Raw genomic sequence first — 17,266 nt, forward strand, 5'->3', positions numbered from 1 at the left:
CAAATGACTGTTTCTCAGGCTGAGGGCCAGCTGAAGTAGCTGGTTGGGGTTATTTGGGCTGTGCTGTTTAAAAACAATACAGTATACTCACACTCATGTGGGGGCCGGAAATCAGAAGAGAAAGGGTCAGATTCACTGCTGCTCTCCTACACACCCACACCTTCTGAGCGCAGGGGCAGATGTAACTGTCTGCACTGTGTATCCTTTTGTCCTGTCTTTTCATGCTTCTTAGCCAAGTGTAAAGAGTCAATTTGGTGTCAGTTAAAAGCACACATGGTATTAAACTGATAAGAACAGATACTACACTTGATCTTAGCCAAAAGGCCGAAAGAGAAAAAAAAAAAGCACACGCGGTAGAACTCCATGGTACTAGTCATCTGCTGATGACCCACCAGGAGAAGCTTGGGAGCCAAGTTTGGACTTACGTCCAAAGAAGAACCCTCGCTCACCCCAGCTAACTGAGGTTTTATATCAACATTTCAAATGGAATGGGAGACACAGCTCTTTAAGAAGGGGTACTGACAACAGGAAATTAAATTCTGTAGGTATTTGCCAAGGATGTAAAATGTGATGCACGTTTACATAACAGAAACTGCAATTCAGTTGGCACCGGGAAGATAATGTAGAAAAACGGTCACGTGGCTGAATTTTGTGCCTGAGACATCATTTTGTACCTGGAATCGTGATTTGCTGTAAAAATTCTGAAGTATCTGACAGGATCATTTTAATTACACAAGTAATATACACTGTCTTCTCGTTTGCAGAAAACCTTAATAGCAATTAGAGACTTCCCAGATGAGCTGTGACGGGGTTGAGAATCGAAAAGCTTGGGTGGGACAGCAGAAACCCAGATTTGGTTGTTTTGTTTTGGAGAAATCGAGCTTCAGTTTTAGGTGAATTCGAGGCTTCTTGACGGGTTACCAGACAGTACAGCCCCTATTCATCCGCAGGCAGTGGATGGGATGGTGCGGGGCAAGCTTTTCCTGAATTGCCTTAAGTGTATATTTGCCATCTCTCCTGCGGCTAAGAGCCGTTCAAATTCACTCCCAGAATACCCTGGGACTTTCTCCAAAAATGGTCACTCCAGAGCACATCTTCGCACAGGAATCACACCGCTGTCAACGAGGTGATGTCAGCCAGACAGGAAAACAGTCTGTAGCCGTGGATCCCGGCAAAAACCTCTCCTGTGTGGACACACGGGGAATTTGAAAGGAAGATGTGTCGGTGAAATGACATCACCTCAGCACACAATACTGCAGGGACGCGGTGGGCCAGTGGTCCTCAGTGGGGAGTGGTTTGGTCTCCGGGGACATTGGCAATGTCTGGAGACATTTGGGGTTGTTACCACAGGGTCGGGGGCTGCGGGCATCTCGGTGGGCAGAGGCCAGGGACCCTGCTGAGCATCCTGCCATGCTCAGGCCAGCCCCACAACTGGGAATTATCCAGCCCCAAAGGTCAGCAGCGCTGAGGCTGAGAAACCCTGTGTCAGCGAAGAGAAAAGGAGTTTCAGTTCACAGGACCGCTGTGCCAACAAGGAGTCTGTGTGAATATTTAAACATAGTCAACTTGCGAGCTGGGAAGTGGCTTTAGGGAGCTGCTCCTGTCTGGCCTGTGAGCCAGTTCATCCAATCTCAGCGGAGTCCGCTTGTCCCACGTGAAGCACCGGCTGGGCAGGCACCGGAGATGTCTCCAGGATAAATCTGCAGAGGTGGTGGCCTCCGCCTTGTGAACAGATCCATGCGTGGTGACCAAGGAGCAGAACGGGCAGCGGAGCTTTTCTCCCTGTGATCTCGTGATTCCAGAAATTACCGATCCGGGGCTGCCGTGCTTTTCATTTGTTTTCAGACCATGGAACGCACTTCTTTTCGCAACTGTCTTGAATATTCATGAAGTCTAGCTGTATTTTCATAATACAGTGAGGAAGATGTGACAGTGGATCACTGTCTGCATTTTACAGAGGAAAAACCACGAAGGAGGTAACTGACCTGCCTAAATTAAGAGTTGGGAAAGACCAGTCGCAACTGCTGCTGGTACAAACAGGAACCATTTGTTTGGCACTTACTGCGGGCAGACAGTGTGCTGAACACAGCATGTATGTGTCTCATTTTCTCCCCTTCCCTCCGCCCCAACCTCACTGGGACTTGGCTGAGGGCCTGTGGTCCGGCTTCACAGCAGGGGACTGGCCCACCTGGGGCGTGAGCCCCTTTCCCCCTCCTCCATCGCTGCCCCCCACCCCACTCCGATGCGGGTACAGAGTTCTCAGATTGCAACTAGGAAGAAGGCTCAATGAATCATAGGAAAGAACTTTTTTATTTAAATGGGATTGACACTTCAATCATAGAAACGGTTTGCTCTCCATTACAATTTTTTTTTCAAAACGTAACTTCCCATTCATTTTTACTACATCGTGTAGATATACAGCAGGCAGATAAGAGCACTGAATCCAATTGATGCATGCACTCGCTCATTCATGAGACAGTAAGCGCCTGTTGTGTACCAGGGAAGGTTCTAGGCCGTGGGGGAGGCGGGTGGTAGTTAGGATTGTTGACTCTAAGCTCTTGTCTTCGATGTGCTCACAACCTAGTGTGGGAGGTGGTGAGTCACATCACAAGACACACACACACAAGAGAGGTGTGACGTGCTGGGGCATTTCAGAGACGGGGAAGAAAAAAGCCTGGCTGAGTTTTGGCGGGGACTGCTTGCCTGGAGCCTATAGCGTGTGGGAGTGTTAGAAGGAGACGGGCCTGGATTCACTGGAGGGGTGTGGTTCATATTCTCTGGTGGCTGAGGTGCTGTTTTGGCTTCCTCATCTGTATGGACTCTGTCAGTGATGTCTGTACCTTTCACCCAGGGGTCATCCTTGTCACTCATGTCTGTTTGGTTACCAAGGTCTGCCTTCCCCCGCCCCAAATGGCTTCCACATAGGATGGCCTGGGGTAAATTACTTATTTCTGTGATCGTTTCTCCTCTTCTATAAAGCGGGAGTAATAAAAGTGGTATGTAGGGACTTCCCTGGTGGCGCAGTGGTTAAGAATCCGCCTGCCAATGCAGGGGACACAGGTTCGATCCCTGGTCGGGGAACTAAGATCCCACAGGCCGCGGGGCAACTAAGCCCTCGCGCCACAACTACTGAGCCCGTGCGCTCTGGAGCCCACAAGCCACAACTAGAGAGAAGCCCGCGCTCCGCAATGAAGAGCCTGTGTCCCTCAACTAAGACCCGACGCTGCCAAAACTAAATAAATAAATATTAAAAAAATATTTAATAAAAGCTACTGTACTCCAATAAAAGTTAATTTTAAAAAGCCTTTAAAAAAAAAGTGGTATGTATATGATAGATGTGAGGATTAAATTGGACACTTAGACACAGGAACCCGGACTTTGCGGGTGCGGAAATGGCTGCTCTGTTTCCAGTGGCCCCCTCTTTGCCTTCTCTCCATCCCCTCACCTCCTTTCTTTAGGCACCTAACGTCACCCTGGACACCCTGGAGGCCCTTCTGGTTTGTTTCTTCTCTGCTAATCTCTCCTCTCTCCAAACATTTCTGCCACCAGTCTCTGGTAGGAACCCCTTCTTTCTTCCAGGGAGTTTAAATAAGTAAGGTTGTTGGACTAGAAATAACTTATTAACTCAATTGTTTATGAACTCATTGTTTTTCCAACTCATTAAAGGTAGCTTTAAACACTTGATCTTAAAGTCCCGAATCAAGTGTTTTTTTCCTGCACTTGGGGAAGAATTTTTGCTCTTTGCATCCCTCCGTTCATTTGCACATGTGTAGGCAGAGTAACCGTGTTGCCTTATTAAAGAACTCCAGACACCCAAACTATAGAACATTAAATGATATATCTAGATCGTGTGTTTTCTTCTCAATCACAGTTAATTAAAGCCAAACTATATTTTTCGAGTTCCTCATGGGTAAAGACATGTTGTTCTCACTTCAGCCATGTGGGTGTCCCCGGTTTTTACCCTGAACACCAACGGCTTAGCGGAGAAAGTTAGGAGACGTAAGATTTCTATTTCTTTTGAATTTGTATTGTTAAATCAGGAAATATTTTTAAAGGTAACGGTTGAACACTGAAAAGGTGAAAATTGCTTTAATTTATAGCAGGAAACCAAGGCTCACTTGAAATTTCTATGTGTTTGATTAAAAGGAAAAGATCGCATTCGAATACTTATCCCTGAGACCAGAAATGGATATAAAATGCAATTAATCCATCTGCTAATTGTTCTTCCTTGTGTGAAGAGCTGTTTAGTGTTTACTACCCACCATGACTGTTCTGTGAAACTGAACCAAACCCGGGTCCAAAGCCCTTCTGTGCTTTCCTTCCTCCCTCCTGGGTGTGGAGGAAGGTTGGGGGAGGGGGAGAGGAGCTGCCCGCTTCCCAAACTATAGAACATTAAACGATATATCAGCATCCAGCAGCCTCTCTGCTCTCCGGCTTCCCTGGGGTCTCTCCCAGGGTATCCGCGGGTCACCTGCTCACGTGGACTGTCCCTTGGGCAGGCGTAGCTCGGGCACGGTCTCTGCCTGGGTCTGCCCTGGCTTGGGCACTACACTGCTTTTCTTAGAAGGAGGCTCTATGAACAGCACAAAGGACAGGCGTTAGAGGCCTCCTGGCCAGCCTTCTTGCTCTAGGAGTCCTGTGTGAATCGTGTCTTCTCTCTTCTAGAACCTTCACTCATAACTCTCTATTTTCCACTTCTCCCTATGTGCTGGCTCCTGAGGTCACAATCCCATCTTAAAACAAACACCTGAGGTCACAATCCCATCTTAAAACGAACACCTCACCTTGACCCTTATCTGTCCCCCTGCCACCAAGTTCCTCAAGAGAACAAGGTCATATTTGCTCTGTCTACTTCTCCATCCTCCATTTATTCTTTTTTGGTAACAGCTTTATTGAGATATAATTCACATATCATGTAATTCACCCATTCAGGTGTATGATTCAACGGCTTTAGTATATTCATAGAGTTACGGCATCCGTCACCCAAATCAACTTTACAACATTTCCATCACCCCATGAAGGAACGCTGTGCCCGTTAGCAATGGTTCCCCATTCCCTCCCCCTCCCCAGCTCTGTTTTCCATCTCTGTGGATTTGCCCCTTCTGGACGTTTCATATACAAGGAATCACACAATATGTGGTCTTTTGTGTCTGACTTATTTCCTTTGGCGTGATGTTCTCAAGCTTCATCCATGTTGTAATATGTCACAGTATTTCATTCCTTTTTATGAACAAATAACCTTCCATTCTGTGGACAGACCACATTTTAGTTTATCTATTCAACAGCTGATGGACGTGAGAGCAAAAGTTCCTTCCTTTTGCTCTTACGGATAAAGCTGCTCTGAACATTCCTGTGCGAGGTTTTGTCTCGTAAACATTTGAAAATGTTTTTATTTCTCTGGGGCGTGGTTGGTCACCTTCCCCCGAGGCAGTGGCGGAAAGGGGGAGTGGATAACCTAACAAAATCAAGGTCTCTTGGGAAAAAGAGGGAGCGTAGATGCTGGGTGAATAACCAATAGTTGTCACTGAAATGTTTCTTCTTTTTATAAGGATTAATCTTCACGAGCATATGCCTGTACGTCCCACCCATGAGTCATGTTCTCTATCAAGTTTAGAAAGCATCCTTCCATTTCTAGTTAAGTGCTGTTCATTAATAATGAACATTTATCAAATGTCTTTTGCCGTCAAAGGAGATTATTTTATGTTATGAAGTTTGCTATAGTGTGAAACGCTAAACTTATAGATTTCTCAATATTAATTTATCGTTAAATTAATGGGATTAAAACTTGCTTCGTTGTAGTGGGCAGTTCTCTTAATACATTGTTAAAATGGTCTTTATAGTTCTTGATTTAAAATGCTCACATCTAAGTTGCAATATGTACGCAGGGATTCAGTTCTCTGGACCACAGGCAGATAGCTTGGCTCATGCACACATGATAAGTACAACTAGTGAGTATTAATGCAGAGATGTAGCAAGGCAGCCTGGAAAGGAAATTCAGCAATTGGAGGAGGTTTTGTGGCCTGAAAGTCTACATAGAATTGTCCAGTCAAAGCAGAGGCCAGGAAACCCTCGTTGCCATTATCTGGTCTGCACGGAGACCCTCCACACCTCTGTCTGGGTCACGGTTAACTCACAAATCAGACCAATTTGGACACATTCAAGCCAACAGATGGAGGTTCAATTTTAACAGAACCTTGAACACGGTCGACCTCTGTACCGTTAGGGTCTCCCCACATGGGCATCACAGCACGGATGTGTGATGCCCACGTGGGGCACAAGAACCCCAGTAAGAACCCCCAGTACGCTCTCCACAAGAACCCCAGTAAGAACCCCCAGTACATATGCACTAGCTAGTCTGGTCTCTGGTCTTAGATTCCTGGTGGGCTTCTCCCTTTAAGTAACAACTTTTGTTTTCTCTATGAATATGATGCCTTCTTGTTATAAAACATTCAACTACTATAGAAAAGCACAAAAAAGAAGAGAAAAATCACCCCAAATCTCACTACCCACAAATGCCAGCACTGCTTTTGGTTTAAGCCTCTTTCCAGCCATCAACCTCTGGGAAACATACAGATGGAAGGATCAGCAGATGTGGATGTAAATGCAAATACATATGATTTCATTGTATAAAAAGTGAGTCATACTAGACATGCTCTTTTCTTGTTAAGTAGCAACTTTCATTTCATGTAAAGTTGACAGAAGAAAAAGAAAATGCAGTGAAACTGAATGGACTGCTAAACTTACATATAAATACTCCTTCAGAAGATATATCAGTTCCCAAAGTTGCCTCTAATGTTGAGGAATTACAATCACCGCGGAGAGGTCAAGACCGTATTTTCTGGCATATTTTTCCATGTTGGACAATCTGGGTTGACTTTGCTTGAAAAACCAGGTGAGAAGCTCTCATACGTCTTCCGATCGCCCCTGCCCGACCTCCTACCTTTCTTCCTTATGTGCTGTGAACATGACTCCCTGGGGGCTCCTTGTTTGCTTTTTCTTACTCTTTCCTCTGAATTGACCCGATGGGAACCAAAGCTCACCGCCTGGCCTTCAGCCACGGCGCCTCCCTTATCACTTCAATCACATTTTCGCTTCTGCTCAGATCACTTATTTGGAAGGAGAAAGTTTAATCTAAAATACTGTGTAACAATTAGAGATGCATATCTCATCTTTTACAGACAGGTTAACATGACATGGCCTCTCTTAGTCATTTCTTTACCATCTTAAGGTGTCATCTAAAATTATTATTTTGAAGAGTCTATTTATTAAAAATGACTTCTCAGTAGCACAGAGAGCCACACGAAACAGGTCTAGGAGGTCTCTCCTGAGATTGGACTGGCCTTTCCACAGCGTGCCAGAGGCAGAAAGGTGCACAAGATCCACGCCTTTGCTGCCACCAAGGCCACATGCAGACGTGGCCCTGATTCTGTGTCCTGTCTCCTGGCTGAAGGGACACCAGACTCACAGCCACTCAGGACAACCTTGGGTTTACCCGAGAGCTCTCTCTGTCTCACTTGTCACATTTAACTGATTACCAAATCCCATACTTTTTTGGGGGGGAATAATTTTAGGTTTACAGAAAAGTGGCAAAGATGTAGAGAGCATCCCTTTATATTTGCCCAGCTTTCCCTAATTTTAGCAGCTTACATAACCACACACAATTATCCCAACGGAGGCATGAACATTTGGTACAATACTACGAAGTGAACTACAGACTTGATTTAGATTTCATTGGTTTGTCACTCATGTCGTATTTCTGCTCCTGGGTCCACTGAAGCGGAGACTTCAGGGCCTAAGTACGTATGTACTGAAGTCTTTCTTGTCCTGGTCAGCGCGTTGCCTTCACTCCGGCCCTCAGCTCCCCTCGCGTCCACTCTGCGGAAAGCCTTTGAAATGACCCCCTTTCTCCAGTCTCACTCCCTTTCAGCCGTTCCTCACAGAATGATCTTTCATAAATGCAGATTTGATAGTGGACCTTCCTTCTCAAATGCCCTCAAAGTTTTCCCTTCATGCATGACATGGAGTTGAGGCTTTCTAGCAGGGCCACGTCTGGATCTGCTTCTCCGGCCTCATTTCCCTTAATTTCTCCCAATTCAGGACCCACGCAGGAAGGTCCCTGTGCTCTCTGTGGCCGCCGGCTCACAGCCTCCGGTCCTAACGCTGGCCGTCCACCCGCTCTCACTCATCCTTTTCAACCTGCCCCTGGGAAGTTTCCCCTCATCCTTCCCCTCGCCAAGCCTGGACCTAGCACAGCTTCTGTTAGGGTGCTGACCAAACTGCGTTGCGGTTGCATATCTGTCTCCTCTGGTGGCTTGTCAGAGTCTTTTGGGTTCTTTTTGGCCACACCGCAGTTTGTTTCGGATCTTAGTTCCCTGACCAGGGATTGAACCCGGGCCCTCGGCAGTGACAGCACGGACTCCTAACCACGAACCCCCAGGGAATTCCCTGTCAGTCTTGAGCAGAGGAAATTTGTCTTTATTTCTGTAGCCCTGACACCCATCATATTTAGTGCTCAGTAATTGTTTGTTGAAGACATAGAAAACAAACTTATACTTACCAAAGGGGTCGGGGGGATAAATTAGGAGTTTGGGATTGATAGCTACACACTACTATATATAAAATAGACAAACAACAAGGACTTACCATATAACGCAGGGAACTAAACTCAATATTTTGTAATAACCTATAGTGGAAAAGAATCTGAAAAAGAACGTGTGTGTGTGTGTGTGTATATAACTAATTCACTTTTCTGTACACCTGAAGCTAACACAACGTTGTAAATCAACCATATTTCAGGGAAGCAGGCTGGAGACAGTGGTGACTCAACCATGGTTGATGCACAGAGCTCGTGTGAGATCATGAAATTGGAATGTCTCCATGACAAATGGCCCTGAAAATAAAGCCAGCTGCTACTGCAGAGAGGTATTTCAGAATTCAAAGATTTTCAAATACCACGTGATGGGGCCCTGGTGAGAGTCAAGGGCTTCCTATAGTATTAGCCCAGCCTCTTCTTAGTGGGACAAACTCCTTGGGAGGCATCAGTATCGGTCGGTTCGGCTTGAGGGAGGCTCAGGAGAAATTTCAGGTGGGGGTAGGGGTGTCAGGCGGCGACAGTAGCCTGCTGGAGGCCCGCTTCTGGGGCCAGGCTCCCCAAAGTGTGGCCCACGGCAGGGAGCCCAACTCATCGTTCTTCGCCCAGGATGGCCTCAGTTTCTGAACTGACAGTCCGCGTGCAGCAGCCCCCTCAGTCCTGGGCTCCGTGGGAAGGTTGGTCATCCCCACAAGAGGCAGAGAAGATGCTCATGAGAAACTCAGAAGGGTCGTATTCATGGGGGGCTGGAGACTGAGTCCCGTCTTCCCAGAGCTTCCACCCAACTCATTTTTCTCCCACTCCACCCTGTCCAAATCCATTTGGCAAAACTCCTTTGAAAGAAGCAGTAGAGTGTTTTTAAATGGTTCGTTATCATTTGTGTAAAGTTCAGGTAATGCGAGGACTGAATTATTGATTGGAAAATCTTCATTTCTTGGCGGCATGCAATCCGGGCAGCTTAAACTGTCACGGGAGATTAAAAACTGTTTTTCATTGTAAAGTGATATTTTCACACTGCCAAGAAACGTGCAAAGTAGAGACAAGTGAAAGTTCACGTATAATTTTGTCACCATAGCAAAATGCATTTTAATATAGGTTCTTCAATCACTTTTTCTTAGACTTAATTTTTAAAAAATAATTGCAATTACAGCATACGTACCATTTTGGTAAGCTCCTTTTTACTCCCCATTACATTATAAACATTTTTTCATGCTGCAGTTTTCATACCCAAACTGTTTAATGACTACATGAAAAACACTTTTGAATTAGACTGGGAAATTTCAAAGAAATACTTACTAACTTAATTAGCATACATAATGAAGTCCTGAAAAGTTGTCATTTTAGAAATCTACTGACATGGGAAGATGCTCATCTTATGTTTTTAAGTAGAAATAAGATGCGAGATAATTATTTCTAAACGGTGGTTTTAATTTTTCCTTTTTGCCGTTTTTACTTTCTGGAATGTGATAATGAAATAATTACTTTGTAATAAAAACACAAGGAACACTTTCCAGGGAAAAAAATCCTGAGAGGAGATTTGATGCTTAATAGCATCTCACAAAAATGCCATTGAAGTCACTCTGAGTTTGGAATTAAGAAGCCAAGAATCATGGATAAAACAAATTATCTATAGAAAGGAAAAACTGCAGAGTTTGTCTTTGCTAGTACAGTTGGAGAGTTTTTTCAAGAACAGCCAATGTACAGGTGAGGTCACCCGGGCACTGGAGGGGAGGAGGGTTCAAGGGGAGAACCCTTTGAGTGCAATTCTCAGGGACTCCCAGCTAAGGATACCTGATCTGAGACCAGGGATTTCCGTCCTGTGTCATATGTACCTTTGGAATGGAAAGCGATCGTCTGCCCAGGGGACACTGGTCATGCAGCTGAGTCACTTAGCTCTGAGTCTAGGCTCTACAAGTTAGCTTTTCACTGTGGTTTGATTTTCAAGTAGATTTGCTCAGAACTCCAAAACGCAATTCCCTAGTTATGGAGCCTGGAATGTGGCAGGCCCGGCACTAGGTATTGTGGATACAAAGGCGAGTACTATAGTTATGTTCTCCTTATCTGCTCCTGGCGGGTAGAGATAAGTAAATAAGTGATTAAAGTTTCACACGTTAAATGCTATTTTGAAATATAAATATGAATGAATTATAATAAATATGAATAAATATAAAAAATAAATATTTGGTTCCTGGCCCATGGTTCCTAAAACCTTTAGAATCCCTGGAGTGATGTGTATGCTAATGAGATGACTGTGGTCCGACCCTAGGTAGCTTCAGGATGGGGGCTGCCTGCCAGGAAAACCAAGGCACAATTAGAGGGCTGGAAATTTTAGCCCTAAGCCCTGACATGGAAGGAAGGGAGAGGGGGAGGGGCAGGAGGTTAGGTGAATTACTAACGGCCAACGATCTAACCAATCGCGTCTACTTAAGGCAACTTCCATTAAAAAACCCTAAGCAATTGCGTTCAGACAGCTTCCCAGCTGGCGAACACGTTGAGGTACGGGGAGGGTGAGGCACCCGCAGAGGGCATGGATGCTCGGCACACCCCTCCCCATCCCATGCCTGCCCCATGCAGCTCTTCATTGGCTGTTCTTGAATTTGAACTCTTTATAACAAACTGGTAACAGTGAATAAAGCACTTTCCTGAGTTCTGTGAGCCATTCCAGGGTAATATTGAACTTGAGGGGTTGGGTCATAGAAATCCCCGATTTATAGCCCGTCGGTCAGAAGTATAGGTGGCAACCTGGGACCTGTGACTGGTGTCTGAGTCGGGGGTGGTCTTGAGGGGCTGAGCCCTCAACCTGGGGATTCTGACACGTACTCCGGGTAGGTAGCGTCGGACGGAATTGACTCGTAGGAGACCCAGTGGTGTCGGGAGGCCTTTGTTGGTGTTGGGAGAAAACACCAGACAACTATGGCTCAGGAAGTAGCGCAGCGTTGGGAACACAGAAGAAGGGACCCTAATGCAGACTAGGGTGGCTGGAGAAGGGTTCCTGGAGAAGTGGATTAAACGGAGACCTAAGGGTGGCCAGGCAAAGGGGGAAGATGGGGCTGTAAAGAAAAGATTCCGGGCAGATGGAAAATCTCAGGAGAAATCAGGAGGTGTGCTTCTCCTTGCAAATATAACTTGTAAACTGACCCTGTAGCTTCCATACCTCATTCTCTTATGAGCTAGATTAGTGTGAGTCCATCTTCTTGGGTCCGGACACCTCTCGACACAGTGACAAAGTTGATTCTCTCGGCCTACGTATCAGAAGGTGAGATCAGGGAACGCCGAGGTCCCACTGAGACAGTGTCACCAACGTGAGCGCCAAATGGATCTTCCCAGAAAATACTCCCTGCCTTGTTTTGCATGATTATTCAAACTGCAGTGAAAGTTCTGAAATATTTGTGGTTGGACAGTTTATTCACAGTGGGTAATCTGAAGACAGGCCCAGTGTTGTTTTGAAATAGGGTTTTCTTTTCAAAACTGACATAGATACTCTCCGTGGTGTCAGAAGTGGCCTGGGGAGGGTAACGGGGGGTGGGATGCGTGCACCCCGTTCCCGGTTGTTCCTTTTGAGTCAGTAGCCACACCTGCACTTACTCGTCTCTACTCACAGTGTCAGCTCTTTACTGTCCCCCTGGAGATCCGGCATAACAGCTGGATCTTGTCCCTTCAAGCCTTTCAAACACAGCTGGCAACTTGCCTTTGCAGGAGAATTTCTGGGACCGTGGAGAAGCTGATCCAACACACTGAAATCCACCGCGAGTCCGTCACCCGCCTCTTCCACGAAATCACTAACCCTGTGAAGGGACACACACACCTTCCCGGCACCTGCAATTAGTTTGCATTCATTCTGTGCTTTTTGTTAGTTTGTTCGGGGGTCTCCACTGACTAGTTCATCTATTAATAATAAGGAACACTTACTGAATGTCTCCCGGGTGCAAGGCACTGTCTTAAGGGCTTTATGTGAATCAATCCATGTAGTCCTCATACCAGCCCCACGAGGTGGCTGCTGTTACTGTCCCCAGGGTTCACACCCAGGGGGCAGTGGAGTCGCTCACTCAACTGCTTTCTCTGTCTTCGTTTCTAGAAACGTGGTGTTTCCTCAGAGCATTTCCTGTGATGTTTGGCACCAAGGGGCCCTCGGGGTGTGCTGCTTGCCCCAGATATGTAGAGGAGCTCTCCAAGAATGTTCCATCCACATCACTGAGACACGGACTCCTTGTAAAGTGAACAATGCACAGCCACCAACACAGAGCCAAAGAAGCGCAGAGTCAACACACCCACCCTGAGAGCAATGCAAAGTCACCCAACGTTTCTGAAGTGACATGACAGAAAGTCCCGTGGTCTTTCCCAACACAAACTTCTGTTTTAAACAGTTATTAGAAAAGTTTGCTGAGAGGGCAGGAAAGTAACTGTTAGATTTTTAAGTGATGGTTTGCTTTTCAGAGCCCTGTCAAAATTTTTTAAAAATTTTATTGAAATATAGTTGATTTACAATGGTTGTGTTAATTTCTGCTGTACAGCAAATTGACTCAGTTATACATATATATTCTTTTTCATTATGGTTTATCACAGGGTATTGAATATAGTTCCCTGTGCTCTACAGTAGGACCTTGTTGTTTATCCATCCTGTATATACTAGTTTGCATCTGCTGACCCCAAACTCCCAATCCTTCCCTCCCCTCCCCACCTCCCCCTTGTAGAGCCCTTTTAAATTTTGATAGCACTGGAGAAACTACCTAGTTTTAAAACAGCCGGGGTTCATCTGGAGCTCAGAATAGAGACACGATGGCCATGGCCTCACCAGGTAACCCTTTCGGGCCACGAGTGGCACGTCCTGGGCTTCCCTCCCACGCCTTCAGCATTTATTGATAACATGTCTTCAAAGATGGACTCAGAAACTCTTTGGATACTTTTATTGACAATTTGAGTACAACCTTAGACATAGTTGCCAAGTATTTCTTTACACAGTTCAGAGAAAAATAAAGATTCTTCTGCAAAGACTTTATTTCTGTTCTTTTGCTAGATTCACAGTTTGTTGCACCGTTCAATGCTCAGACATGTTCATTTATAGTGGTTTGTGGTTCACACTCGTTTACAGTGGCTGCTTGTTCTTTAACTTGTTTTAAGAATCAGTATTCTATTCTGAAAAAAAAAAAGAAGGTACCACCAGGGAAGTAGCAGGGACCTAGGACGTCCACTGCCTGCATGAGTGGGAGCAAACCTTGTCTGCCTGGCGCACCCAACAAACCATGCAGATCGGGAGGGGGCAGTAACAGCAAAGTCATTAAACCGCAAAGCTGTGGCGGGTATAAGATGCTGGGTGCCCCCCTACAGAGGGAACCACCTGACTGTCCTGCCGGCTCCGCGTACGGAGCTGCTACCTGCTGGGACTGTCGGTAACTCGCAGGCAGGCCCCGCGTGCGTTCCAGGCTGAGCCCTGATGCCAGTCATGGGGATGTGGGGCTCCAGCCTGGTGACCTGCCTCTTTCTTACTTGGGAGACTGGCTCTCCGCTATCTCTGTACCGTCCATAGGCTCCCTGACAGGAGGTGGCAGCCTCTGGGCCATGCTGGGGAGGTCGGATTTTCCGACAGAGTGAAGCCATGTGAGGCCGTTCCCACTGACGAGGCTGCCTCCCCCCTATCATTTCCCAGCTGCAGGACCTCTGAGGAAGACGGAGAGGGGGGACTGTCCCTGGATGGATGGTTAGGGACAGAGGGACAGATGTCCTGGGGGAGTCTGCTGGGGTCCTTCCCCCTCTCCCACCAGCAAGGATTTCTGGTGCTACATCTACAAAGACAAGGCCTGCTATAGATTTCATAATTTCCAGGGTCTCTAAATCCAAAAGAAACCCTGTGCTCTAGTGAGAGTCATTACACCCTCAGTGATGGCCACGATCTTCCTGAGAAGGCGGACGAGAACAAAGACAGTGGTTTGACTTTTCCATCACACGCTGTGCTGTGGAGGATGGGGTTTGCTGCATTCAGTGTAAACACATCTCTTTTTGATGTATCGTGAATGCCTCAAAAATAAAAAAAGGATGAAAACTTGATAACCAATCCAATTCAAGCCATGTTAATGTGAGGAAATATTCTCGTGTGAGTTTACATCCTAGAGAAAGAACTCTGAATAACCCCTTGGGGCGGCAGAGCCCCCAGTGGGCTGTCCTGAGCCATGTTAATTGCACTTATAATGCATTTTGGTTCCGTATCACCGCGATTCGTCCCCAATGACCCCCTTTATCCCTTTAGGCACATTTTTGTTGTTGTTGCAGTTTCCCTTTGCACTCTGTTGCTTTGACAACTTTAATCTGAATCAGATCTGAAAGGGGTCCAGAATAAAATATTTTGGTGTAAAATATTTTGATACAAAAAAATATAGTTAACATGGTCCAGGTGGACAGAAAGTGCATAGAATTTCATTTTGATGATCTGGAAACGCTCCTTCTTTACAGATTCTGCTTTAATAACCTGCATGTTTGTTAACACTGAGAATCATTATGAAATCATTTCTAAAAGTGTCCCCTCTAGAGGCACCTTATTCATTACATTGACTGTGAAGCCAGATGTATGAGCTTATTCTCCAAGCTGAAAATGAATGTTTAAAATCAAATTCTCGATTGTGTAATATTTTCAGAAAAACAGTTTCTTTCTAATGTTGCATATAATTAAATGAAGTGAACGTACACTAAGTTTTGATTTCTTCCCTATACATTTGAACATTCAATGTTCAGATTAAGTTTCATAATTTCTCAGTTAGTTGACAAGCTGATTCGTGCAGAGTTGATATTTCATTAATGCAATACATAAAAATAGAATTCTTGGGGATAAACACATGGTTTTGACTATTGCCTGTGTTCTTTGGGAATAGATGCTTTCTGAAAATTTAAATAAAGGCATCGCTTTTTAAGCTGTGAATGTCGTTCTCAGAATCCATTGCAGTCAGTCTTAGAGAGAACCACTGACAATAGTTCCTCAAAGCTATTTCCCACCTCACGAAAGGCTTCTTCCCATTGTTTGCTGATGGTAAAAGGCAGGTAATTGAACCTGAGAAATCTCTGTGTATTTTTCCAGCCTGACTTGAATTCATTCAAGAATGACAACCCATACAAAAGGTGAATTGCACTGCCATCTGTGCCCTGGTGTCCGTGTATTGCCGAGGCCTGCGAATACTTCCTGATTGTCTCACCATTAGCTTGGCTGTTTCTCAGGGGCACAATGAAAGGGATCCTGGGAGCTTCTCTTATAACTGTTTTTGTGATTTTGGAAAGAACTTGAAGAGTGTGTGTGTGTGTGTGCGTTTAGAGAAAGGAGAAGTAGCAGATGACACTAGGACACTCTGTATATTTCCCAGCGGGATGGCGGCTGAGTGCGCCTGCGTGGCCACTGCTCCAGCTACACGTCGAACCAGTGGTCCCCCATGCAGGCGCGGTTCCACTCCAAGCCGCAGTTCCAGCACCACTCGAGCTGGCACTGGGGCTGCGGGCACTTCATGTGCATGCACCCTCCTGTGGGCAGACAGAGGCCACAAATAAGCACCCGGGAAACACTCCCGCACCAACCTTCTGTTCCAGAAATGCTTCCTAACAGAATTATTGCAAGCAATCCAAGAGCAGAATCTGAACTGAGGAAAACAAACCAGAAAGGCCACTGGGAAGTTCTAAAGTTCTGACATTCGTTAAGAAATGAGAGAATAACCTATACGGGAAAAAGATCTGAAAAAGAATGGAGATATATATCTGATTCACTTTGCTGTACACCTGAAACTAACACAACATTGTAAATCAACTATACTCCGATAAAAATTCAAAAAAAAAAAAAGAAATGAGTGAGATCGAAGCATGACACGTCCATCAAGGGCAAATTTTACTTGTAAATCTGAGTTTACTGACTTCTCTTAAGATGGGATTTAAAGACAAACGCTATGTGTTTCACAGACGGGGTCGATTCCTTATTTAAATATACAGTAAATTTAATATTTTAAGTATACAATAATATATTTAACAATTTAACACATAATAACGTCAATATATACTATGAGTAATTTTTATCATTTCTTCAGTATTACTTGGCTTGAAAAAATTCATAAGACAGGAGTTGGGACAGCTGTTCCAAAAGCATTTAATAGTGAATAGGTTACTTCATGCTATTCAAAATTTTATTTAAGATGAGGATAGCGAGAAACTAAAGAATACTACTAGGTGCTCTACATCTGTTATGTCATTTATTCCTCAACAGCACCTTGTGAGATGAGGGTGTTAACTGGTTGCAGAATTTTCTCAAGGTCTCAAGGCTTTTAAGTGTGAAGCTGGAGGTTTAACCAAGATGTGGGTGATTCCAATGTTCTTTCTTTCCAGTATGAGATGAAAAGTCCCTTATTTTGGGATTCCCCACCTCCCCCATTTGTTAAATACGTTCCCTACTTGCTTCTGGGCATCAGACACCAAGTCTGCCGCGAAGTCAAGAGAAAGTTATTTGTATGAAGTTATATGTAGAGAAATGTTTGTGAGTGACTTTCCCAGATAACCCATCAAAAGCAATGTCTTTCCTTGAATTCCATGTAGTACCGAATGTGCTCCATTGTTCAATTTTATCAATTTTCTTGTTAAGCCATTTTTTCTTGCCAAATTTTCCGAATAATTGCTTCAGTGCTGTCTCATTTTTTTTTTTTTTTTTTTTTTTTTGGG

General features: G+C 45.1%; 1 protein-coding gene and 1 pseudogene across 1 annotated transcript in view; both read right to left on the reverse strand.

Annotated features, from left to right (window-relative positions):
• Positions 1-240: 240 nt before the first annotated feature.
• Positions 241-337, reverse strand: LOC112401675 (uncharacterized; annotated as a pseudogene).
• A 13,141-nt stretch (positions 338-13,478) lies between these two features.
• PRKN (parkin RBR E3 ubiquitin protein ligase) overlaps positions 13,479-17,266 on the reverse strand; it is a 1,231,166-nt gene continuing 1,227,378 nt past the window's right edge. Inside the window, exon 12 of the mRNA XM_024747998.1 lies at positions 13,479-16,087. Coding sequence (XP_024603766.1) covers positions 15,975-16,087 — 113 coding nt within the window. The 3' untranslated portion in view covers positions 13,479-15,974. The remainder of the gene's footprint in view (positions 16,088-17,266) is intronic.

The sequence above is a fragment of the Neophocaena asiaeorientalis genome, unplaced genomic scaffold, assembly GCF_003031525.2.
Source record: "Neophocaena asiaeorientalis asiaeorientalis breed wild unplaced genomic scaffold, Neophocaena_asiaeorientalis_V1.1 scaffold123, whole genome shotgun sequence".
Classification (NCBI taxonomy): Eukaryota; Metazoa; Chordata; class Mammalia; order Artiodactyla; family Phocoenidae; genus Neophocaena; species Neophocaena asiaeorientalis.